General features: G+C 47.9%; 12 protein-coding genes across 12 annotated transcripts; 7 read left to right on the top strand and 5 right to left on the bottom strand.

Moving 5' to 3' along the window:
• Window positions 1–232: 232 nt before the first annotated feature.
• On the top strand, window positions 233–2,123 carry N7487_000105 (adenosine deaminase family protein; the record flags this gene model as incomplete). The annotated part of the gene is made up of 4 exons (XM_056867854.1): window positions 233–392; window positions 445–1,317; window positions 1,367–1,884; window positions 1,938–2,123. 4 exons carry the CDS (start codon window positions 233–235, stop codon window positions 2,121–2,123), a joined length of 1,737 nt encoding a protein of 578 aa, XP_056732638.1.
• A 384-nt stretch (window positions 2,124–2,507) lies between these two features.
• N7487_000104 (nucleobase cation symporter-1 family protein) lies at window positions 2,508–4,073 on the bottom strand (the record flags this gene model as incomplete). Its single annotated transcript, XM_056867853.1, has 1 exon — window positions 2,508–4,073. The coding sequence occupies one exon, from the start codon at window positions 4,071–4,073 to the stop codon at window positions 2,508–2,510; it is 1,566 nt and encodes a 521-aa protein (XP_056732637.1).
• Window positions 4,074–4,560: 487 nt separating this feature from the next.
• Window positions 4,561–5,094, top strand: N7487_000103 (nucleoside deaminase; the record flags this gene model as incomplete). The annotated part of the gene is made up of 1 exon (XM_056867852.1): window positions 4,561–5,094. One exon carries the CDS (start codon window positions 4,561–4,563, stop codon window positions 5,092–5,094), a length of 534 nt encoding a protein of 177 aa, XP_056732636.1.
• A 568-nt stretch (window positions 5,095–5,662) lies between these two features.
• On the top strand, window positions 5,663–6,715 carry N7487_000102 (adenosine deaminase; the record flags this gene model as incomplete). The annotated part of the gene is made up of 1 exon (XM_056867851.1): window positions 5,663–6,715. The coding sequence occupies one exon, from the start codon at window positions 5,663–5,665 to the stop codon at window positions 6,713–6,715; it is 1,053 nt and encodes a 350-aa protein (XP_056732635.1).
• Window positions 6,716–6,850: 135 nt separating this feature from the next.
• On the bottom strand, window positions 6,851–8,396 carry N7487_000101 (oxygenase MpaB family protein; the record flags this gene model as incomplete). The annotated part of the gene is made up of 4 exons (XM_056867850.1): window positions 6,851–7,117; window positions 7,169–7,895; window positions 7,956–7,984; window positions 8,037–8,396. 4 exons carry the CDS (start codon window positions 8,394–8,396, stop codon window positions 6,851–6,853), a joined length of 1,383 nt encoding a protein of 460 aa, XP_056732634.1.
• Window positions 8,397–9,245: 849 nt separating this feature from the next.
• Window positions 9,246–9,652, top strand: N7487_000100 (uncharacterized protein; the record flags this gene model as incomplete). Its single annotated transcript, XM_056867849.1, has 2 exons — window positions 9,246–9,441; window positions 9,498–9,652. 2 exons carry the CDS (start codon window positions 9,246–9,248, stop codon window positions 9,650–9,652), a joined length of 351 nt encoding a protein of 116 aa, XP_056732633.1.
• Window positions 9,653–10,823: 1,171 nt separating this feature from the next.
• On the top strand, window positions 10,824–11,468 carry N7487_000099 (uncharacterized protein; the record flags this gene model as incomplete). Its single annotated transcript, XM_056867848.1, has 1 exon — window positions 10,824–11,468. One exon carries the CDS (start codon window positions 10,824–10,826, stop codon window positions 11,466–11,468), a length of 645 nt encoding a protein of 214 aa, XP_056732632.1.
• Window positions 11,469–12,019: 551 nt separating this feature from the next.
• On the top strand, window positions 12,020–14,206 carry N7487_000098 (H(+)-transporting V1 sector ATPase subunit A; the record flags this gene model as incomplete). The annotated part of the gene is made up of 4 exons (XM_056867847.1): window positions 12,020–12,298; window positions 12,352–12,436; window positions 12,525–13,192; window positions 13,253–14,206. 4 exons carry the CDS (start codon window positions 12,020–12,022, stop codon window positions 14,204–14,206), a joined length of 1,986 nt encoding a protein of 661 aa, XP_056732631.1.
• Window positions 14,207–14,705: 499 nt separating this feature from the next.
• N7487_000097 (dynamin-like GTPase vpsA) lies at window positions 14,706–17,209 on the top strand (the record flags this gene model as incomplete). The annotated part of the gene is made up of 7 exons (XM_056867846.1): window positions 14,706–14,731; window positions 14,784–14,853; window positions 14,935–15,029; window positions 15,137–15,872; window positions 15,933–16,836; window positions 16,892–16,976; window positions 17,041–17,209. The coding sequence occupies 7 exons, from the start codon at window positions 14,706–14,708 to the stop codon at window positions 17,207–17,209; spliced, it is 2,085 nt and encodes a 694-aa protein (XP_056732630.1).
• A 3,066-nt stretch (window positions 17,210–20,275) lies between these two features.
• Window positions 20,276–20,554, bottom strand: N7487_000096 (uncharacterized protein; the record flags this gene model as incomplete). Its single annotated transcript, XM_056867845.1, has 1 exon — window positions 20,276–20,554. The coding sequence occupies one exon, from the start codon at window positions 20,552–20,554 to the stop codon at window positions 20,276–20,278; it is 279 nt and encodes a 92-aa protein (XP_056732629.1).
• A 402-nt stretch (window positions 20,555–20,956) lies between these two features.
• Window positions 20,957–22,237, bottom strand: N7487_000095 (uncharacterized protein; the record flags this gene model as incomplete). The annotated part of the gene is given in 4 exon segments (XM_056867844.1): window positions 20,957–21,232; window positions 21,246–21,395; window positions 21,545–21,586; window positions 22,226–22,237. The coding sequence occupies 4 exon segments, from the start codon at window positions 22,235–22,237 to the stop codon at window positions 20,957–20,959; spliced, it is 480 nt and encodes a 159-aa protein (XP_056732628.1).
• A 1,188-nt stretch (window positions 22,238–23,425) lies between these two features.
• N7487_000094 (carbon-nitrogen hydrolase family protein) lies at window positions 23,426–24,502 on the bottom strand (the record flags this gene model as incomplete). Its single annotated transcript, XM_056867843.1, has 4 exons — window positions 23,426–23,757; window positions 23,819–24,222; window positions 24,294–24,382; window positions 24,458–24,502. The coding sequence occupies 4 exons, from the start codon at window positions 24,500–24,502 to the stop codon at window positions 23,426–23,428; spliced, it is 870 nt and encodes a 289-aa protein (XP_056732627.1).
• Window positions 24,503–24,782: the final 280 nt, after the last annotated feature.

Here is a 24,782-nt window from a genome sequence, read left to right as displayed (position 1 = left end):
TAATCATCTGCAGGAACGAGAACTTTCATTAGAGTATGCAGTATGTTTGTGTGACTATGCAAGACACAATGCAGGACCAACGCGACCCGACCTGCCAAGGGGCTTCGAGCTGAACCCTTCCTCAGCTCCACCATTTTCTTAACTATGTATGGAGTATATATGTAGCTTTTTCCTACAGTAGCGTAAATTTGAAGATTATTCCTCTACTAGTAACCTCAACTAGCCCGGCATCATGCGTTTGCTTTCTATACTTGGGATAGCCAGTCTTTCCATTTCGGGGGTCTCGGCGGCATTGGCAATTCAGGGAGAGCCAAATGTCAATGACACTCTTGTACTGCAGCATCTTAAAGACCGCCAGAAGCTGATCGCATTGGAAAAGACACATCGACAGGGTTCGTTTCAGACATTTTTTTTATAGCAAATAGAACCTAACTAGTCACCCAGATCATATCTTCCGACAGGGTCTCTCGGCAACTGCCAAGCGGGCTGATGAGATTGTCCAAGCAATTCGACAGGATGAGATTGACCATTACTGGCGAGTAGCTGGCACTCCGGACGGTACGACAGAGGAACGGTTCGCAGGGGAGGTGTTCCCTCTTGCCCGCCCGTATATCTCCAACACGACCCTTTGGAAGGTGATCAAGCGTATGCCCAAGGGTGCGCTTTTGCATGCTCATCTATCGGCCATGCTGCCGTTCGAAAAGATCGTGGAGATCATCATCCAGACCGAAGGAATGGTGATTTCGGCGTCGCAGCCTCTTGATACCGAGGAAGCTCAGCAGAATGCCACCATCACCTTCGGGCATAACAACGGCACTCTTGCGAGCAACCAGTCCAGGATTGACACTGCTGATTATGTTCCTAACACTGAGATCCCCGTCAAAACTGCCGCAACCAACTTTAACGGTGGTGAAGCAGGTTTCCTTGACTTTATCAGAAGTAAGACAACCATTGAGCCGGAGGACTCGATCCGTCACGAGTTAGGTGTCGACGAGGTTTGGAGAAAGTTCCAGGCCTGCTTTGGTCCGGCCGATACCATGATCCAGTATGAACCTGTCGTTAGGAAGTTTTACCAGACACTCTTTGAGGATCTGGCAAGCGACGGTATTAACTGGGTGGAGATCCGAAGCGGCGGATCCAGTGGGAAGCTAGTCCACGAAGGGGATGAAGACATTGACCCCGACCTTGATACGTGGTGGCATCTTTTGGTTGATGAGATTAAGAAGTTCCAGGCCACCGAGAAGGGCAAGAAATTCTTGGGTGCAAGAGTTATTTGGTCAGATGCGCGCATAAAGAACCGCGCTGCAATTACCAGGAGTATGAAAAGCAACGCATTACATAAAAGCAAGATTGCTGACCTCAATAGGCATGAAACTCGCTCTCCAGAGGAAGCAAAACTTCCCCGAGCTATTCAGTGGCTACGACCTGGTTGCCCAAGAAGATCTCGGTCGTCCTCTTTCTGATCTGGCGCCGGAACTGGTGTGGTTCCGTCAACAGACCGATGCCTTGAACCTCACCATTCCTTATTTCTTCCATGCTGGAGAAACTCTGGGAGACGGCAACTCGACAGACTCAAACCTGTTCGATGCAGTCCTATTCAACACGCGACGAATCGGTCACGGCTTCTCCTTATATAAGCACCCCAACTTGATCCGTCAAGTAATTGAGCAAAACGTTATGATCGAAGTATGCCCCATTTCGAACGAAGTCCTTCGTCTGAACGAGGATGTTCTCCACCATCCGTTGCCAGCAATGATTGCCCATGGTATTCCGACTGCCATCAGCAACGATGATCCAGCCATCCTTGGACAGGACGTGGCAGGTTTGAGTTATGATTTCTATGAAACCATCCAAGCCTTTGATAATGTTGGCCTCGCCGGATTGGTAAGTTACCCTTCTTTTGAAGATTTACGCTGCTTGCTTACACTGGAGAACAGGGTGCGCTGGCACAAAACAGTCTACGCTGGGCAAACTTCGAAGACCAGTCTGACAGTGATTGGGTCCAAGATATTGACCGCGGCGAGGACGGAACTGGTACCAAGGCTAAGCACATTCAAGCTTGGAACAAGGACTGGGAGGACTTCTGCAAGTGGATTGTGGACGAATACGGGTCCAAGTACTAAACAGCGAAGATTAACTGAAGGTTTACTGCATTGTGTCATTAATTAGATGCACGTGGTGACCTCATCTATAACTTAATTGTTTAGCAATTTAACAAACGAACAACATATAATTATCGACATGAGAAAAGTCAGGAGAGAATACGTCCTCTACGATAAACCTAACTATTAGGGTCGAGACCTAGTAAGTAGCAAGTTATGATATTGCTGACAAAATGTTGGTTACTCTTATTGTTCGTATGACGAAGTAATTTATCTGAACTAGAAACTGGATATGAAGGTGTAAATCTAATAGCAGCTATTTTGTTGCATTTGTAATGTTATTTACCACTTTAGATACGAAACTAGCCTGTAGAAGTAAATATTGATCAAATGAGTATGACTTTGTTACTCTTTAGCCGCAATGTCTAGACCCTTCCCATCCATTTCAACGTCTTGCAAAATGTCGTCTGGAAGAATCGCGGCATCTATTTGCGAATCGATGTAAGGGAAGACAATGCTCAAACCGACATACACCATCGTGCTGATGACGAACCCTAACAGCCAGCCAAATTCATATGGATGAACTCCAACTCCAATTTTAATGCTTGCATTTACTGAATTCATCAAGCCAGGGAGGCTGGGTACTGTCCCGACGATAAAAGCCACCAGAGCATGGCAATTGAACCCGTGGAAGTACCGGTAGATGCCCATAGGCTGATATAAGGCGACAGAGTCGTATTTTCGGCATTTAATGATCCAGTAATCGCAAACCATAATAGCAGCGATAGGTCCGAGGAAAATCGCATAGGCGACCATGAAATTCAGAAAATTGCCGGCCGATGCGAGTATCTTCCAGGGAACCAGTGGCCAGGCGAATAAAGCGCAAAGGAGTTGACCACGGCGAATATTAATAAATCGAGGTGCTAGAGCAGATAAGTCATTTGCCGCTGCAATCGAGTTTGCAGAGATGTTGGACCCAAGTGCGGCGAGGGCAAAGGAAAATGCCCCGAAGAATTGACAAGCTCGATTGTTCCATAATGAAACAAGAACGTTTGGATCCCAAGGGATTGATTCGGTATTATATTTGACCTGTCCAGCCGAGGAGACTGCGATGCCGATGAATGCGATGAGCGTGAACATTCCTGGGAGTAGAACAACATAGAGTGTATGCCACCGAGGGTTGACGCTGGAATATCGCGAAAAGTCTGCTTGGCTGACGCTCAAATTCGCATAATTTCCGATGACTGATGTTAAGGCAGACATCATGGCCCAGGAGTAGGAGGAGCCAGACAATTGACTCTTTTGTGAAAAGAGCTTGTCTGAATTTGACGTACTGACAAAAGCCCAGACGAGCATAGCGATCCATGCAGCTGGCACGACGATAGCCTTCGCTAGGAATAGCCAACGCAGCTTGTTTGGATGGACAAGGAGAAATGGGATCTGAAGAAGCCAAAAGATGAAAAATCCGATAATACCCTGGGTGGTAATGCCTTCACCCTCTGGAAGCGCATTTGGGATATCAAGGAAACTTGGCCAGATAGCTCCAATCATGGCAGCCATCGAATTCCCCCCATTCACAACCTGAGTGGCGAACCAAAACACAGCAAGAATCAATCTTGAAATGATAGGAATATAGGAGCCCCAGAATCCCCAGCTTGCACGTGCAATGACCGGAAACGGGATATGGTATATAGCTCCGATGGCTCCGTTCAGGGATATCACAATTGATAGGATGAAGAATCCCAGAGCAACCATCCCCAACGAATCTTTCCATGATAGTCCAATAGCAATGATGCTGCTCGCTAGCTGCCAATTCGCAACCGAAAAGCAATCCGAAATCCAGTATCCAATGAAACTGAGGACTGTCCATTGTCGTTGATCTTGTGGCACAGGGTCTAGATCCTTATTCGTCCATCGTGACTCCCCCTGCAACTGGAGCCGCGGCCAGTGAAGAAGGGCGGAAATCTTCATGGTTGATGTTTCGAGCAACTTGTCTGCATAACTAAATCCTTCCCCCTGATTAGGCTCACGCTTTATAAGGAAGATTATGTTTCGACTGAAAACCAGACCCTGTTATCGCCATAATTGGGACAGTCTTTGCCAATAAGAAAAAAGCGGGAGAGATAATGAGCATTAGATAGGGGCTTCCTGGGCGACACCCAAATGAGGTCTACAATCCTCTCCATCGTCCTATGAATTGTTTGAATTGATTCAAGCGGGGTTGATAAGCAAAGCGATCTCTTACACAATCCTTTGTTTGTTGAAGTTTATCTGGGATTGCCTCGTATCGGGCGGATGTCGCCGCTGCTATTCTTCGGAATTTCGGATATTCGGTTTTCAAGCGTCTGGCAGCAGCATTCAAAAGTGCTCGTTGTACAAAGTCCGACCCATCTAAAAGTGTTCCACTTTACCGTATCGGTATCGAATATCCCTTTCGACAGACAGTTTTCATCCCACTATGACGGTTGAAGACAGCCCCAACAATGCTGCCGCTTCACCCTTTACGGCACAGCAACTTGCCTCTGGTGCATCCAAATGCCTCGATCTCCAAAAGTCTGGGCGAACTATTCACTCTAAGCGACCGTTCGCAGCTCTTCTGTTGAGTCCTGATAATGAGACGGTGTTGATGACGTCGCTCTCGCTCTCTCATGTTCGACATGCCGAATGCGAATTGGCACGTAATGCTGCGGATAACTACGACTGGAGCTACCTGGCAGAATGTACGATGATATCAACGTGGGAGCCATGTGCTATGTGTGCCGGCTCCATCTACTGGGCTCATATTGGACGGGTTATCTATCTGGCATCGGAGAAAGCATTGTTAGAGCTCACAGGGCCCGGAAATGCTGAGAACCTGACTCTCGATATGCCATGCAGAACAGTCTTTGAAGCAGGCCAAACGCCCGTGGAGGTGATAGGGCCTTTAACGACTGATGGATGGGAGAAGAAGGTAGTGAAAGATGCTGCACTATATTGGTCCAAGAGTTCTTAGTCCGGAGTAAGTAATATGTTCTTTCTACACTATCAACCAATTCTCAAGAAGGATACTGACTTATAATATTAGCGTTTACCATCTTGTCTTGCGAGCATACCGTCGCAACTTGGCTATTTAGGTAGACAGTATCAAGAATAAGAAGCATACATATAGACCCAAAATTATTATTTCACTTATGTCCAAACTATTAAAATCCAGTATTATTTCGTACTCAGGTTTCCGAGATAGTACATTCATCGGTAGCCAGATCCCAATTGCCCCCTTTCAGTGACTCCGTCTCAGTTCTTATCTAGGTCTAGATCCGGGATTGTGGGGTTATCTCCATGTGCCAGCTTGGACACGGAATTTCGTATCGTTCACTCTATATGCGGGCGAGTCAGACAGGAAAGTCCGCACGTTGCTCTCGATTGCCATAACCTTGGAATGTTACACACTAGATAACTAGCAACTATAGCAACGCTATCGCAGGATGTATAAAATAGATCCAAGAGACGGGCAGGGGTAACGCAAAGTCAAAAGGTGACTACCTTTTTCCACCTCCGGCACGAAAAGAAACCCTAACATCATGTGCAAATCACCGCTTCATTCATTCCTTTTAAATCTCCCAAAATGCGAGCATCATATCCATCTCGAGGGTGCTTTGACCCCTGAGCTGGTCTTTTTGCTTGCAGCGAAGAACAATATTGCTCTTCCTGATTTGCCGCACTACCAAAATCCTGAGGTGCTGGCAGCCAGATATGAGAAGTTTGACAACCTCGACGACTTTCTCAACATCCACTACGCCAATATGTCTGTCTTGATCACCGAGGATGATTTCTTCGAATTAGCATGGTCCTATATCCTTGCAGCCCATGCTGATGGTGTTCACCATGCAGAAGTGTTCTTTGATCCACAATCACACACTCCACGTGGTATCCCTATAGCCTCCGTTATCCGAGGCTATAAGCGTGCTTTAGACCGAGCCGAATCCGAGTTGGGAGTCACATCTTGGCTCGTCATGTGCTTTCTCCGTCATCTGCCCGTCCCTTCTGCCGAGGCTACCTTTGCTTCTGCGGCCGACTTTGTACAAGATGGTTCTATCCATGGCGTTGGGTTAGACTCCTCTGAAGTTGGGTTCCCTCCGGAGTTATTTACGAACGTCTTTGGGAAAGCCAAGGAAATGGGCCTGCGACGTACGGCCCATGGAGGCGAGGAGGGCGATGTTACTTACATCAAAGGAGCGATTGACCATTTACATGCTGAGCGAATTGATCATGGTATTCGCCTGATTGAAGACCAGGTACTTCTGAGAGAAATCGCTGCAAAAGGTACATTGCTCACTATCTGCCCACTGTCAAACGTATACTTGCGCACTGCGAAGTCCGTCGGCTCCCTACCACTTCGCAAATTCCTGGATCTCGGGGTGCAATTTTCCATAAACAGCGATGACCCAGCTTACTTTGGGGGAGGTATACTCAATAATTATTGTGCAGTTCAAGAAGCGTTCGATTTCAGTATTGATGATTGGAAGACTATCGCGATTTCAGCAGTGTGTGGAAGTTGGATTGCCGATGAAAGAAAGGGAGTTCTGTTGGGGAAAATAGAAGATGTTGTCGAAAGATTCAGATCGGTGGCCTAGGTATAAATACAAAATCTTGCACGTTGCCGCAGGTTCCTGATACATAACCACTTTCCGCTAATCCTTTGCACCCTCACATTTCCAAATGTTTACAAGGGTTATCAGACCAAGGTATATAAAATGATATTTGTAGAATCATGTACAAACCATAAAAAACTGGGAAGGGATCATCCTAACGGCAAAGACAAATCCTATGCCCAAAGTTGCTACTGCAGTAAAGGCTGCGAGAAGACCCAGGCGTGCTAAGCTTTCAATGCCGGGTCTCTCAAATTTCGTATTTCTTCGCTCGCCCAGGCGAGTGGTGCGAGTGAGACTAGGCACGTATTTGAACTCGAAACGCGTCTCCTCCCCGAGACCCATCTTGTCATCGAGAATGAGTTTGTAGTAGTACCTTCGACGGAGCTAGTAGAGTTCTTTGTTAGAAATTTCCTGAGTGTGGATTATTTCACGTACCGAAATTAGAATCCTGTCGATGAAATATATCTTTGGCACAATGTATGAAACAACCATGACCCAAAAACAATATCCCCAAATCAACATGCGATAGTATAGATTAGACCGAGGGATATCAAGCTCATCGGCAAGTTGGTTTCCATTAAGGAGTCTAGTCATGGCCTCCATAAATTCCTTGGATGCGAACGCCGGGGCCGTATTCTCCAAGCCAATGATGATATTCTTCGCCAGGACCTTTCCAGTCTCAGTAGGATCGATCTCGGAAATCAGAAGCGACTCCATCATTGCACGAGCCTTTGCTGTGCTCTCAAAGGGATCCGTTGGTGTACCCATATAGTACGCAACCAACCTCCATAGTGCGATGTAGTCATCCGTTTCTTGCTGGCTGGGATAGATGCCCTGTCGAGGAAGACCGAGCCATACTACCGCGCTGCAAAATGTGTTGATTGTTCCAATGCAGTCGAGGTCATTTACCGGTGTTCCGTACTTGTCGAGATCGTAGTATTCAGGGTTTTGCTCAACCAGGCTTAGGATCCTCTTACGGACGGATGAATGAAGCAGTCGGACACGAACACATGAGATGTGACCATCACCTCCTGGCTTCATGCCTTCCGCTGAATTGTTAACCTGAAGTACATGCTGAAGTGTCTCTAGTAACCGTCGGCGTACTACCTTTGCCCCGAAACCGCCAGTCCGTGAAAGGGTTTCGACAACTCGCATTGCTCCCCTGGATAAGGGTTAGCTTCTGGTTGACATTCATTAGCAAGAGATACAAAGATGCTCTTACATTCCACCAAGTAAACTTTCAAAGCTGAGCTGTCGGTGAGGTCAGTTCGCATCTCAAATCATACTTCCTGCAACCACTCACAACATTGAGAATCGGAAGACCATAGCGAAAAAAGACATCCTGGCCCCGCTCGATTTGATCCCAGTCAACCCACTCCGGAACTGTGTTGATCCCAGTCCAGAGCTTACTGAGCTTCGGATCCTCGTTCGCATGCTCCCTCAATAAGCCATATAGGTCCCTCTTAAAAGGTCGTTTATCGGCACCGTCATCACCGGATGCAATTTTGCTTAAACGCTCCACGCATTCATCAGCTAGGGAGTCACAGCTGTATATCAACGATTTAAGGTCATCGGCAGAGGAGTGGAGGTCCGTCCAATGGAAGGAGTAACCCCAGTAGTGGCACTCGGTACTATTTCCGCTCTTGGGGCTCTTCAAAGCCATGATTTTAGTGAATCAGAGTAGGAATATATCGAATATTGTGTATAAATTTCCATTCAAGTTGAGCATAGTGCTTCTATATATTTGCTTAAGCCAGTATGAAAAGTGTTCCTGTGATCTTCCCACGGTCCGGGGAAGAGGGGTTAGGCATCATGACATGTGAAGTCACTTCAACCACTAAGATCATCGACCCCGGATTTCCACATCTGGTTAGCTTTACCATTTTGGGTTTGATACCCGTCACGTAACCTTGCCCCCAATGCCAGACTCATACATGGGCGGTCCTGCAAGTGGTAATGATGCACTGAATAAACTGCGCTAAACGGTGTTCGTGGCAAGGGCAGATGCGGCTGCCTCGGGAGCAAAGGTCGCCGATGTGGTCACAGACCCCCAACCACATGCATATTCCCTGATTCTGAAGCTTGATCAACAGATTGATGAGGCTGGGAATACGATCCCATCGAGTTTGAAGCGGACTGACTGGTCTTGCATCATTCCTGAATGTCCCATCTCCAATCATGATTCAAAGGATCTGGCTGGAGGTCGTCATCCATTAATTGAAGATTGTCTTGCACAGGAAGTTTCTTGAGCCCTCTAGCCTTCATCGGCAGTATGACCACTCCCGGTCAGCATGCTTGCATTATGCGACGCATATTTTAGAACTTCGGCGTCTTGTCGAAGAGAGACTCAAGTAGATGGTCTGTTGTCCCAGAGCCACTGGAGAGTTTCTTCTGCATTCATAAACGGTTTCCTTCTTGCCACAAGGGTACTTTGCTTCTATGTTCTACTCATAATAATGAAGGGAACACAGCCCCTGGAAATTCCAGAGATTCTGAAGTTGAGCTGGTGGAGATGGACCGGATAGGAGATCTCCTAAGAACACCCCAGGTCGCCTGGAATCGGCAATCTGCTAACTCGAGAGAGTTTCGAAAGGCCGTCGTGGCTATTAGTTATGTTCTAGGTGGATCTCGTGCAAGCGCTGAGCCCCAAACATCCGAGGACGCATTGCCCTCTACTGTTCCAACCACGGCTGTCTCTTACTTTCCGGGCGAGTATTCCTTGGTGGTTTGGGCTAAGTGAAATGAGTCACTAACGATCACTCAGACTTCACATCGAAATATGACGTACCCGGTATGGACCTGGGATCTACATCTACAATGGAACGAATGGTATGGCCCATAGTCACAGCAACCCTGAATGATGAGGCCGAGCAGTCGCTTGGCGGGAATGGTTCCCAACAGATGGATATGACTTTGTGACTGTTCTTTGCTTTGTGGTAGGCTGAATCCACGGGTGCCTTCGTGCATGCTAAGGTACAGACATGAGGGTACCGGCCATTCCCAGCAATTTCAGTGCGCTGGATGTATTCGTCGCCAGATTCAGAGCTCTTCGGTGACTCTTTCCGTAGAAACCCCAAAGGAATCTGCTAGAGCATGACAATACCACAAACAGTCCATAAAACTTCAGTAGTAAAACCAGTGACCTTTTGACTATGCTACAGCAGCTCAGATTGATACGAAGTTAAACGGAGACAAAGCCGAAGATAAGACATAGTGCAAGATTTACTGAGACAAGAAGCAGGCAAGAATATAGCCTCCCTCGGCATAAGGATCTGAGAGACCTTACCTTTTAATACAGTCTATCTATTGAGTTATGTCACTTCCATCATGAAACTTAGAGCTTCCTAGGACTGGGTCCTGGCGTCTCATGTATTTATAGTCTAACGGAAAGAAAGAAGACAAAATCAAACAAAGAAATGTAGATGATAACAATTTACTTACGAATCTTTTCCTATTACGGCACTTCATAGAATCATCACCTTGGCCATCGATATGCAAAGTTTCGGGTGGAAGGGCAGTCTATTTCCTCGAAAGCAGTCATCTCCAGCGTCAATTTTGAAGATATTCGTTCTGGGTGTTAAATTTTGATTGGACAGTACTTATAGGTAAGTGCTCACATGTTAACTCTTTGGCATCTTTGACGCTTTGAGACATTATCCAACCCATGCTGTGCAGTCCTTACTATTCTGTTGCTTAATTACTCTGCAGGGTCTGGAATGCAACATGGTGGTTTCAAATTTCTACATATGCCTTTAGACTAGGTGATACATACTGTCTTCCAAGTTCTGAATTGAAACTTTGTCACTCCTTCTTCAGAGACTTGTGCTAATGGACTTGTATGCTACCTTTGATCGTCCCTTTGTCTTTCGCATTCTACGCTCAATGCCTTTGGTTTTTTTTTTTTTTTTTTTTTTTTTCACGTTTCATTAGTACTCCTAGTACTCCACAAGAAGATGGTTTTGAATAATGGCTTGGTGAGGACAGGGTTGCTCTTTGGGCCAGAATATAAATCCTTGCGGCTTTCACCCGTAGACAACGTTTTCCACAAAATCTTCAAACCCTAAGAATACCAGTCGGAATACCATTTGCCATGGAGCCAAGACCAACCATCAAGTTCAAGCTGAATGGGGTATCCACATCCGAGGCTGATATCGATAACTTGGAACTCCAAGCTTGCTATCGTGCTCTCGATAACCTGCGAAGCTTATTGTTCCAAGCACCGATGCTGGATCTTCTGAAAGACCAAATCGAGGAAGGAAACCACTACTTTGAATCACTGATTCGAGCCTCTCAAGGGGAATTCAGAGAATGCAGAACTTATATGAAAGCAACCAGAGTCTCCGCGACAGAGATGAGAACAATCTGCCACCGCTGGCAGCTCTCTCAGCCCATCGATGAGATGGCGCGGACGTTTATATTCCCAACGCACCCGGAAAACTATGTCGTGATGCATTCAACAGGAGCTCCGGCCGAAAATGGGCCGGACTGCGGGGTGGAGGTCATCGGGGACCACATGGCCAAGATTCAATTTGTTGATATCATGGATGGCGAGATTCCGAAGTGGATGTCGGATCAGCGAGAGGAGGAGTATGAAATGGTGGAGTACTTGGTCGCGAAACTCGAAAGTGGAAGCAGGTTCTTTTATGTCATGAACGAATTCATGGATACCGAGAGTGGTTGCAAGATCAAGCTGCGGGCCTTTTTCCCCCTCTGCTTCGCCCTGGTCATTGATTAATCAACATGCTCAGCATCTAGCGGTCGAGTTTCGAAATCTTTTCCAAATGGTTTATGGGGCCATCAAGGAACTTGAAGACAGTTATTGACCTTTTTTGGCGACCGAGAGAGATCATCATCGCCAGCCCTCGGGACGAGATATCATCGGCTATTCTAGATCGTCAGTTTTCTTAGTCAAATGGCTTTTCTGCAATGCAAGCATTAGTGGATTGATCATGGAGGCCATTGTGGAGTAGATGCGGTAGGGCGCATCGAACTTGTACGATGAACTAGATGCTCAGTGATTCGAGTAATTCTAGCGAATTGAGTGGTTCGCAAAAGCTGCAGGGGGGCAAACCCAATTAGAACACCATCGTAAGACCATATGATAATTAAAAAAAAAAGCCACCAGTAGTACAAGCCAAGCTGAAAGATCGGCTTGCATGGCCACAATTCGGTGCGCGGGGAAGAGACCGAGGATTGGACGAGTAGGTCAGGGGAACTCCACGACCGACAAATCGAGAATCAGTCGAGATTCAGTTTCCAACACCTGTAACCTGCAATCCAAAGCGAATGCTAGGCTTGGGACGTCCTCGATTGAAAGCGCGGGCATCGTTGTTGGATCTGGTAACCGCAAAGCATACGTTGACACAGCCATCACCGCCCGCCGAGCTGCCACCGCTTCCAGACTCGCCCTCCTCAACTACCTTCACCCACTCCGTGTCCCCCCATTCCACACAGGCTTCTTCCATTATGAGTTCAGACGATTCTGAGAAACATGGCTCGGTCTTTTCGGTCTCCGGCCCTGTCGTCGTGGCCGAGAACATGATCGGTTGTGCCATGTACGAGTTGGTAGGCAGCCCCAGCTCCAAGATCGTGGAGAACCCCAGATACTGACCGCATAGTGTCGTGTCGGTCATGACCTGCTTGTTGGTGAGGTCATTCGTATCGAACAAGACAAGGCCACGATTCAGGTTTACGAGGAAACAGGTAGAGCTCCGCAGCCCCCCAAACCCGCATGGTTTCATCATCCCCCTCGCAAAGAGCTATGCTGATCATTGTGACCATTCAATAACAGACGGCTTGACTGTCGGCGACCCGGTGACGAGAACAGGCAAGCCCCTTTCCGTCGAGCTTGGCCCCGGTCTGATGGAGACGATCTACGACGGTATTCAGCGACCCCTCAAAACCATCGCCGACCAATCGAAGGGTATCTACATTCCCCGTGGTATTTCGGTGAATGCCTTGGACCGCGAGCGCAAGTGGGAATACAAGCCTACTAGCTTCAAGGTTGGCGACCACATCACTGGTGGTGACATCTGGGGTAGCGTGTTCGAGAACAGTCTGGTGAACGACCACAAGATCCTGCTGCCTCCTCGTGCACGGGGTACCATTACTCGCATTGCTCCCGCTGGCAGCTACACCGTCGAAGAGAAGCTGCTCGAGGTGGAGTTCGATGGTAAGAAGACCGAGTTTGGTATGATGCAGACCTGGCCCGTTCGTGTTCCCCGCCCGGTTAGCGACAGGCTGTCCGCCGATGCGCCCTTCATTGTCGGCCAGAGAGTGTTGGATGCTCTTTTCCCCAGTGTCCAGGGTGGTACTGTCTGTATTCCTGGTGCTTTCGGATGTGGAAAGACTGTCATTTCCCAGAGTGTGTCCAAGTTCTCGAACAGTGATATCATCGTCTACGTTGGCTGCGGTGAGCGTGGTAACGAGATGGCTGAAGTGTTGATGGATTTCCCCGAAGTACGTTTCCTCCCCAAAATTACTACGATGACATTTTACTGACTGCCTTTTCTTTCCCAGCTCTCTATTAACGTCGACGGCCGCAAGGAGCCTATCATGAAGCGTACCTGCCTGATCGCCAACACCTCCAACATGCCCGTCGCTGCCCGTGAGGCCTCTATCTATACCGGTATCACTATCGCCGAATACTTCCGTGATCAGGGCAAGGATGTGGCTATGATGGCAGACTCCAGTTCCCGTTGGGCTGAGGCCCTGCGTGAGATCTCTGGTCGTCTGGGTGAAATGCCTGCTGACCAAGGTTTCCCTGCGTACCTGGGAGCCAAGCTTGCCTCTTTCTACGAGCGTGCTGGAAAGAGCAGTGCTCTTGGCAGCCCCGAGCGTGTGGGTAGTGTCAGCATCGTCGGTGCTGTTAGCCCACCCGGTGGTGATTTCTCCGATCCCGTCACTAGCAGTACCCTGGGTATTGTCCAGGTCTTCTGGGGTCTTGACAAGAAGCTGGCGCAGCGCAAGCACTTCCCTTCGGTCAACACCTCCATCTCCTACAGCAAGTACAACGCAATTTTGGATAAATACTACGAGAAGGATCACCCCGAGTTCCCTCGTCTGCGCGATCAGATTCGTGAGCTTTTGGCCAAGTCCGAGGAACTGGACCAGGTCGTCCAGCTGGTCGGTAAGGCCGCGCTGGGTGATTCGGATAAGATCACACTTGATGTGGCCAGCTTGCTCAAGGATGACTTCCTCCAGCAGAACGGATACAGTGACTACGATCAGTTCTGCCCCCTGTGGAAGACTGAGTACATGATGAAGGCCTTCATGGGCTACCACAACGAGGCCCAAAAGGCTATTGCTCAGGGTCAGAACTGGAATAAGGTCCGTGAAGCTACTGCTGATCTCCAGAGTGCTCTTCGCAACATGAAGTTCGAGGTTCCTGAGGATGAGGCGGCGGTCTCGGCCAAGTACGAGAAGATCCTCCAGTCTATGACTGAGCGATTCGCCTCGGTCTCGGACGAGTGAAAGTGACATCTTGACTTAGCATGTATTTTCCTTTAGATGTTTGTTCAAGCACATTCCCCTGTAGTTATTGTGTCCAAATCAACTTGCTTTTTTCTATTTTAGTGACCTTAATAGACCTTAATCCGTTTGTATAACTTCCAGATGTACATGTGGCCCGTACGCGTCAGGCAGCACAAGACTTGCGCACATGACCGGAGACCAAAGCTATTAGGTTACCTGACAGGTAGAATTATTTTTATATTTCTTCAAAATATCCTATAATACAACTATAACATCGTCCATCAGGGCCTACTTTGATTGCAGCCTAAACAGAGAGAGAGAGACTCAGAGACCGCTCTGGACGCCACTACATCACCGCCTTCGAGATCAACCAAACAATCCCTCCACTTGCATCGTGCACCTCCAGTTCTACCTAATTTCAACTTCTCTGTTGCCTCATTTTTCTTGCTTTTTCAATCTTTCTTGCTAGAAGCACTTTTCATATCTTAAATCGCCAGCCATGGCAAGCCCTACGTCCGGCTACTCGTGCGCAAACCCCCTGTCCCTTTCCGATGCGGTCTGGCTAATCTCCGTGCAGCATAAATGTCAATGACCCCAGTTTGATTTCGCTGGTTAACAAGCTTCAAGATGTCTTCTCCACAGTCGGTGTATGTATACCTGCTCAGATGTCACAGCTCAATTGTGAGTCCAGGGGCACCACGTGTGCTAACACCGTCTGCTCGCTTTAGGTACAAAACCCGATCGATCTGCCCCAAATCGCCGTCGTTGGATCGCAATCCAGTGGAAAGAGTTCAGTGCTAGAGAATATCGTCGGCCGAGATTTGTATGTTGGTTGTTTATAGGAGCTTGCGCGGCCCCGTCCACACTTCCGGTGGCGGGGCATGCGACACAATGTCAACAATAATTGCTAACTGAGTTTTTGCCTTGCAGCTTGCCTCGTGGCTCTGGAATCGTCACTCGGAGACCTCTTATTCTGCAACTGATTAACAAATCCGCCACCACGAATGGTGAGACCAAGCTGGAGACAACGGACAGCGAGTCCAACGTGAACGAGTATGGTGAATTCCTGCACCTCCCCGGGGAGAAGTTCTTTGACTTCAACAAGATTCGGGATGAAATCGTGCGCGAAACGGAAACCAAGGTCGGAAAGAACGCCGGAATCTCGCCCTCCCCGATCAACCTGCGCATTTACTCCCCCAACGTCTTGACCTTGACCCTTGTCGATCTGCCCGGTTTGACCAAGGTCCCTGTCGGAGACCAACCGAAGGATATTGAGAGGCAGATCCGTGATATGGTCCTCAAGTATATCAGCAAGCCCAACGCAATCATCCTGGCGGTCACTTCGGCCAACCAGGATCTTGCCAACTCTGATGGTCTGAAGCTAGCGCGTGAGGTGGACCCCGAAGGTCAGCGCACCATTGGTGTGTTGAGTAAGGTCGACCTGATGGACGATGGAACCGATGTGGTGGATATTCTCGCTGGACGAATTATCCCCCTGCGCCTGGGTTACGTTCCAGTGGTCAACCGTGGCCAGCGTGACATTGAGAACAAGAAACTCATTGCCCAAGCCCTAGAGAACGAGAAGAACTTCTTCGAGAACCACAAGGCATACCGGAATAAGGCTTCCTACTGCGGTACGCCATATCTGGCTCGGAAGTTGAACTTGGTACGAATTGATCCCAACTTGTCCCGGAGACCTTTGAACTAATGGACTTCCTCTTTTTAGATCCTTATGATGCACATCAAGCAAACCCTACCCGATATCAAGGCCCGCATTTCCTCCTCCCTCCAGAAATACACCGCAGAGCTAAGCCAACTAGGTGACTCTATGCTCGGCAACAGCGCCAACATCATCCTGAACATCATCACCGAATTCAGCAACGAGTACCGTACAGTCTTGGAGGGAAATAACCAGGAGTTGTCCAGCATCGAATTGTCCGGTGGTGCTCGTATTTCCTTTGTGTTCCACGAGCTCTACTCGAACGGTGTTAAGGCTGTCGATCCCTTCGACATTGTGAAGGACATTGACATCAGAACTATCCTTTACAACTCGTCCGGTTCCTCACCCGCGCTATTCGTTGGCACCACCGCCTTCGAGTTGATTGTCAAGCAACAGATCAGACGCCTGGAAGAGCCCAGCTTGAAGTGTATCTCGCTGGTTTACGACGAGCTGGTCCGCATCCTGAGCCAGCTCTTGACCAAGCAGTTGTTCCGCCGCTACCCTATGCTCAAGGAGAAGTTCCATGCTGTCGTCATCTCCTTCTTCAAGAAGTGCCTTGAGCCCACCAACAAGCTGGTCAAGGACTTGATCAACATGGAATCCACCTACGTGAACACTGGCCACCCCGATTTCCTGAACGGACACCGCGCCATGACTCTTGTCAACGAGCGCCAAGCAGCCGCTAAGCCTACACAGGTCGACCCCAAGACTGGCAAGCCTCTCCTCCCTGCCCGCGCCCAGAGCCCCTCGCTCGACACCACCGGTGAGGCTACCAACAACAGTGGGTTCTTTGGTAGCTTCTGGGCTTCCAAGAACAAGAAGAAGATGGCTCTCATGGAGGCTCCTCCCCCAACTCTCAAGGCTTCAGCCAGCTTGTCTGAGCGTGAAGCCACCGAAGTCGAGGTTATCAGTGAGTTGACCAGATCATGCAAATTCCTCGTAACACTTCACTAACACTCGCGCAGAACTCCTGATTACCTCCTACTTCAACATTGTCAAGCGCACAATGATCGACATGGTCCCCAAGGCGGTTATGTACACCCTTGTCCAGTATGTCCCTTCAACTCAAACACCCACCCCAATACTTGTGTATACTAACAAATAATTTCCCTAGATTCACCAAAGATGAGATGCAACGTGAACTCCTGGAGAACATGTACCGCACCAACGAACTCGACGAACTCCTTAAGGAGAGCGATTACACGACCCGCCGACGAAAGGAATGCCAACAGATGGTCGAGAGCCTGGGTCGCGCCAGTGAGATCGTCAGCCAAGTCCAGTGATGAAATAGTGGACTTGGTCACCAGGCGATTTATCCACAGAGGAAAAACCCATCCCATTGACCACTGCGTTGGCGGAGTTGGGCTCCTCGCATCTCTTTGTGATTTTTGCAACACGCTCCGAATATCTTGACTATACTCCGTACTTGCTTTACTGTTCGTACCATCCGTTGGTTAGCGACTTGTTCCGTTGGTCCCTTATTTAGATTTTGATCTGGGTGGTTCGGGTTTCGGTTCGGGGTTCAAATTTCGGATTTGCGTCCTTGGTGATCGTCTTTGGTTTCGATAAGAGGGGGAGTTCTTTACTTCGTCCTGCTACGTGTTTTCTTTTGTTTTTCCCCCAATTTGAGAGCTCTATACCGTTTTCCTTTCTCTCATTGCTTGGTCTGTTGTCTGTGTTCACGGACTTCCTGCCTTGGACGCCCGGATGATTGTATCAATTAATGATTTTGTCTCTGCTTTATGACTTAGCTTAGAATTCACATTTGACTTTTCAATTTCTTTCCCCGTCATTTCCAGTGTAAACTCAGATGGTGGTTGTAATATATGTAGGGGACGGATTTGGAGAGAGATGATGACATTAATTTGAGGTGTTAGCTATAATTAACAAGAATATATAGTACCAATGCGTCGTTCCTTTGACCACATAGGACTTTAATCTGAATACATATTTTTTTTTTAAAAAAAAAAGAAAATTAAAGTCTTACAAGAGCAAGACGATGGACTACTTTTTATATTTAAGCAAGATGAACAGATTATTATGAAGATGATGATACCCTTCATATTTTACTTCTGCAGGTTTGATGTGGCAGAAGTGCTCTAAATACATAAAACTGCAAAGTACCTTTGTGCTTCCAGTGAATACAAAACAAATTGAACCAACCTCCCAAGCAAATGTCGACGGTCACACGGACATTGATGATGTCCATGGAAGCAAAGCTCGAGCTGGGATTTGAAGACTCAGCAGAGTCGGTGCGAGGTGTAAGTGTTGGATAATGCAAAAGAAATCCCAAATCCTCCCAAAGATATCAAAACAAAGTTCATTCATACATTCACATGTCCACCCCCCCTGTCCATCCCCCTCCCATATTCTCCATATCCATCCTTCCAAGCCCAATGTGGCGCCGTGAGATGCGACAGTTGTGAGGTCAAGTCCATGCTGGATCGGGCTGACTTCTGAGGTGATATGCTTCCATTCAATGGTTCCATGGCCGTCTGCCAGTGGTCTCTTCAGGGGTGTGGATGATGCTTGCTTGGACTTGTTGCCTTTTCGCCTTATGTTTATGTTGTTTCTTTTTGTGTTTGTGCGTTTTGTTTTGCTTTTTTGGCGTTTGTGGGTGGTGGCAGTCTGGTTGCATGTTTGTTGAGCGAAGTTGCAAGTCCCCAGTGGTGAAGAATGTTCTTGTCAGAGGATTTGTTTCATTGTTGTGATCTGTGCCTTGAGATTGGAATTGTCAGTCTCATTGTCTTTGTCAGGGGAACTGTTTTGAAGTCATACCATACTCATGAGTCTTGTCATGACGAATTTGTGTTGAAACAACCTTCTCATCTGCATGAGAAAAGATATGAAGTGTGTGTGAGAGAGAGAGAGAGAGAGACATTGCATTTGATGCATTGGTGGGGCCTCAAGGTTGTCAAAAAGTTTGTTGTTGGTCATGAGTAGCTTGGGCAGAAGAGCTCAATGATTGGTGCCCCATGTTTCAGTGTGTCAACCCAGTCCAGTGGGAAGTGCTTAGCAGTCAAAAGTACAAGTCAATTTTGATTGTTGTCATATTGACGAGAGTGACTAGTGTTCAGGGTTTGTGTTTCGCGAGTGTGACAGCTGGTACCGTTTCGTAAAAAGTTGATGTGGTCTTGAGTGTTGGGATTTGATATGACCCAAAGCCGGGGGTGCTGAGAAATTGGTGGCTGTCGAATTCTGGGAAATGACTGGGAGGTGTGCGCTGAAATTTCCATACTGCAATCATGAGAGGTCACTCTTGTCAGCCTTCACCACCATGTAACTCACGTGGGCAGCATTGATATACCAGAGTCCACTCGCAGTGGGCAGCATTGATATACCAGGATCAACTCGCAGTGGACGGCACTGATATACGAAAGTCACTCGCAGTGGACGGCCCTGATATACCAGAATCAACTCACAGTCCCAAGTGAAGTAGGAACAGTGCACTCCCTGAGCATACAACCCAACACACCGCCTGTTGGTGTTGCGAAGTAGGGTGTCAGAGAATGATGTTCCTCATCCACTCGTGACCATCGAGGATAATGGTTCTTCATTGCTGTCACAGTCCCAGGTACTAGAAACATGGATCTACTGATCATAAACCTCAGACACACCCCCTGTTGGTGCCGAGAAATATGGTGTCAGAAGATGTATTTCTAGCGGTCTCGTGGTGACTGTCGAGGACGATGGTTATTCAGTGCAGTCACGGTCCCAAGTACTAGAAACATGGATCCCCTGATCATAAAACCCAACACACCGCCTGTTGGTGTTGAGAAATATGGTGTCAAAAGGATGTATTTCTAGCGCACTTGGTGGCCGTCGAGGGTAATGGTTCTTCATGCTGCCACAGTCCCAGGTACTAGAAACAGGGACCGCCTGATCATACATCTCAGACACACCGCCTGTTGGTGTCGAGAAGTATGGTGTCAGAGGATGTATTCCTAGCGGTCTCGTGGTGACTGTCGAGGATAATGGTTCTTCATGCTTCCGCAGTGCCAAGTACCAGAAACAGGGACTGCCTGAGCATACAACCCAGCACACCGCCTGTTGGTGCTAAGAAGCATGGTGTCAGAGGATGTATTCCTGGCTCACTTGGCTACTGTCGAGTAAGGTAGTGAGGGGCCGGCAGAAGGTGGTCTGCAACATTGCAGCAGGTTGGCGGGTTTCCGCAATGGACTGGGTGGCGGGATGCAATGACCGTGTGAGATACGGGATTTCTTCGAAAGAGTAGACCGAATTGAGCAGAAAGTTGTTCGAATTTTCAAGGATCTTGTAGGTTGATGGTGGTGACTAGGACTGTTAGCTCTGGCAAAAGAGAAACACAAGTTGAGGAACAAACCATCGTGTCATTGCATCCCTCTTGATTCAAGGTGAGTCATGAGCTCTGCTGGCTGGTCCATGGTGTAATTGGAAGGGGTCGAAAGACTCCAGTGGAGAGTCATCAGGGAACTGTGCTTTTGGAAGTCAGCTTTGAAGCCTCGGAGGTAATGTTTATGAGTGATCTCACCAAATCTCGTTTTCTTGCCATCGTCCAAAGCAACCAATTCTCCATCCCTTCTCCTTCCTCCTTCTCCTTCTCCCGATTTCCTTCTCGTTCCTCCATCCAATCCAGACTCGTCCTTCATTTTTTTGTTTGTTCCTTCTCCTTCATTTTATTTCCTTTTTTTTGTGGGCTGTTGCGTGGTGTTGATGTGGTGTTGATGTTTTTTTGTTTTTGTTTTGGGTTGAGTTTCAGGCAGTTGCCAGAGGATGGTTTCATTATTCGTAAGCAAAGGTGGTTTGGTGCGCAGAGGTATGTTGTCAATGATAGCGGGACCAACGGGTGGCGTGGCCTGGAGCTGGAGATGTTGCGGTGCCAGCTAGGAGGCATTTTCCGATGGAGGTGTGGGGGGATCCCAGTTCGGTTGTTGTAGAAATGACAGCAGAAGCCAAACTCTTAGAAGCTAGCGTGGATGACTGATAAGAATGTTTCCTTTAGCAACTCAAATAATGAAGTTGGCGTGGAAAGGATATACCGTGCTCATATGTCACATCCATGAGCGGGGTGGCTTCTCAAGAATGCTGTGGCTGTTCAAAGATGTGAAGGTGTTTCTATTTGATGTAAAGTAGGGCAGCCATGCACAGAAAGCCGTGGTGGTAGCAGGCAAGGGGCTGTGAGGCAGGCAGATTGAAACTGAGGAGAGATGGGATTCCTGTGACAGAAGACACCAAGGTGAACCTGCGTCAGCCACGGAACCGGTTGGTAAGATCTTCCACCCGTCATCGCAGAGCAGAAGGAACAGAGAGGTGGGAGGATTCTGGTGCTGGAGTTCTTACCTGGATAACTGTAAACTGCAATCCGGGTTGTTGTTCGCTGTGCTGGACTGGAAGCAGAATCATGCGATTTAAATACCATTGATGTAAAGTGTGGGGACCATGCACGGAAAGTCGTGGTTGTAGCAGGCAAGATGCTGCGAGGTAGGCAGACTGAAACCGAAGAGAGATGGGATTCCTGTGACAGAAGACACCAAGGTGAACCTGCGTCAGCCACAGAACCGGTTGGTAAGATCTTCCACCCGTCATCGCAGAGCAGAAGGAACAGAGAGGTGGGAGGGTTCTGGTGCTGGAGCTCTTACCTGGATAGCTGCAGACTGCAACCCAGGTTGCTGCTCATTGGGCTGGACTAGAAGCAGAAACAGAAATACCATTGAAAAGACTATGTCAAGCAGGGTGTTGTTTTCATTCCATATCTGTTGCAGTTAGTACCAAACAATGATAGAAGCACCCGAGCTCTTAGATAGGCCAGAGGTGTCAGGGTGGAGGAAGGTTGATGGGAAAGGAGACAAAAAGAATTAGAAACTCACAGAACGCGGAATAAGAAGTTTTGTCATATCCTTGTGTATGGTGCGAGGTCTGAGGAAAAAGTATGTCCAAAGGATGGAACAGATGAGTGATCTTTTCACATGTCTGATATAGTCAGCTCTGTACCACGAAGGGCTGAAGGTATGAAAGAGATGATGTGATCATGATGAATGATCATTGGTGATGGAACAAATGATGAAAGGGCAAGGAGGTGACAGTATATTGAAGAGGCAGTGGATTGTTGAAGTGGATGGGGGATGGGGATGAAAGATGATACTCACAGTGTACAGCAGAGACGTAAGATGAAAAGTCAGAGTGGTGAAGCCCACATGGTGTGGGGTCTATGAGGCAAGTACATGTTAGTGACTGAAGGGTGGTGACAGATGGTGATGGGTGGTCCACGGTTGACAGGTGACAGGTGGTGGTGGGTGGTGACAGATAGTAGGTAGACTTACCCGGGTGGACATGATGGACCACGTGGGTGTGGGGTGTTGACGTGACAGACATGACATCTCACAACGTGTTGCTCACAGTCAGATATGGTGACAGGGTCCACTTCCAATGAATCTTGATGGAAGGTGTGGTGGGATGGACAAGGTATTGATGAGACCCAAGCTGATGATGGAGTGTACTTGGGTGTGATGAAACCCCAGATGGAAGATGGGGGTTTGATGAAATGAGAGGTGAGAAAGATGGGGAGATGAAGAAGGAAGGGAAAAAAGAGGAAGAAGTGGGGGGAGGAGGGTTTATATAGGTAGGAAATCTACTATTGAGGAAGGTGCCCTCCTTCCCGTTTGGGAAGGAACAATGGGAGGCAATGGGACCTATTGTTCATTGTTAAGTCAGGTGATACCCCCTCCAGTGGGCTGTCTGCATATTACGTAGATAACACAGGGAAATCACGCGTATGCTCTCAGTTACATGCGAAACCATCATATAGTGAACACCCTTGTAGGAGAATGAACAACCGTAGCTTGTAAAGCAGCGCTCAGAATGAACCAAAGTAAAAGTGATCGTTAGTCAGAAATGAAGCCATCACTATAATCGTGTACTATGGCTGTTATGTAGCTATATCTAATATCCCAGACCCTTGGTTATGGTGTCTCCAGGACCTCGTATCATCTACATAAACCATTGAGACTCCTAAGATTTGAAAAAGTGCTGAAGCTACTGATTAAGATACAGGAGACATGATCATGTCTACCGGCCAAACAGAATAAGACTACGCCAGAACAAAGCTGTGTGAACTTCGAACTAAGGGACAGATCATGTTAAAGTAAATGTATTCCGAGATCTATAAAGCTGCCATAGGGTTAGAGATAAGCTTTGACGCTAGACTGTGTCTGGAATAGCGCATCCGCCCATCATGCGGCTAGCCTCCCAAGGTCTCACCAGTATCATAGGTACATGTACGTATCTAGTATCCTTGGTGTTGACATTGTCAAGACATCTTTTTATGTGGAGTTTATGGGGTACTATTGATTATGCGTTCTCTACCCCTTTCATTTCCTGACCAACAGGGCGAGGGGAACAGATACAAAGCAAGAGACGAGATTGAGCAGCGAAAGGTTCATCAAAAGATATAGTGTGGCTCAAATCCACATAGTTTTGATGCTTGTAAGAGGCAAGGAATAGCCATTAGAATAGGGTATTGTCTACTTTCGACTGGTATGCCGATAAACATAGTGCCAATCCTCCTTCTTCAGGTCCTGCCGCACCTTGTAATTCCTCTCCGCAGTTTCAACAATCCCCATATCCACATCAGCAACGATAAATCCCTCCTCGGTTCCCATCTTAGCAATTGGCCCGACAAGAGGGAGTGTAATCTGCGACAGGCCTAAGAAATCCTCCGACGGCCCGGCAGCATTGGCAAAGACAACACCACAGGTATTCTCAAAGCAGCGGGATGTAATCGTCGACTCGAGGAACAGGGCTTCAGAATCCGGGTTATACGCACGGGCTTCGGGGGAGGCATCGTGGGGAGTCCCTAGTAGAAGTTTCAGTTAGATCAGATATCACAGGTCGAGGCGTGGAAGAGTCCAACATACAGTAGGTAGGCGCAATCACAATCTGCGCGCCGTCGGCGATCAGTTCCCGGAATGCCTCGGGGAATGCCAGATCCCAGCAGATCAGCATTCCCACGCGACCGATCGGGGTGTCGATTGCCACATGAGGCTCTGGGCCTGAGGAGGTGAGGTGGGGTCGTTCCGGGTGCCAGATGTTCTTTTTGCGGTAAGAGCCAAGCACAGTGCCATCGTTTGAGATAAAGTAGGCTGTGTTATGGAACAAGGTTGGTTGATCGGACTCTGTGTGTTTTTCGATGATTGTACCCGGTACGATGCAGATTTGCAGTTCTTTGGCCAGGATTTGGTAGTTTGCTAGGTACTTGGCGGATTCGCCGGCTTGGATTGCCCAAAGGGGGTCCGTGGGGACCATGCCACTAAGGTGGTATCTGGTTGTCTTGAATTAGCAAGTGTTGATTCATTTTGAGAGTTATCGAGTGTCGTTGGATACGCTTCTTACTCTGGAAGAACAGCTAGCTCAGCACCTTGAGCAGCGGCCTCACTGATGTAGGCGCATGCTGTCTTATGATTGTATTCAATGTCAAGCTCCTAAAATTAATGTAAGAATGATTGGAATGGGACTACACGTCATCAATGGTCCAAAGCTTGGGCACGGGCACCCACCTTGATCTGCCATTGAATGACGGCGATGCGATGCGTAGAGGCCATGATATGTCAATTGTAAATGTGCGAGTAGCTGGATATGAAGAAGGTAAGAAAGAAACACCAGGAATTAATTGCTATCAATGGTTATCTACCAGTTACCCCAACATGAAGTTGGAGAAATTGGGGTCAATGACTTCAACCATATGACCCCAACCCGACTCCGACCAAATCGCCTATCCGAGGAATTCAACATATCTAGTACAACTTAAGAAAAGAATATTTTTGATATGAGAGATTTTGTACAATGGCAAACACCTGTGCCAATCCTTTGGATCAAGCACCT

Source organism: Penicillium crustosum (assembly GCF_028827405.1).
Source record: "Penicillium crustosum strain IBT 35664 chromosome Unknown utg000001l_segment0_segment0, whole genome shotgun sequence".
Classification (NCBI taxonomy): domain Eukaryota; kingdom Fungi; phylum Ascomycota; class Eurotiomycetes; order Eurotiales; family Aspergillaceae; genus Penicillium; species Penicillium crustosum.
The sequence above is the reverse complement of the archived record's forward strand: the minus strand, read 5'-3'. Positions and strand labels throughout refer to the sequence as shown.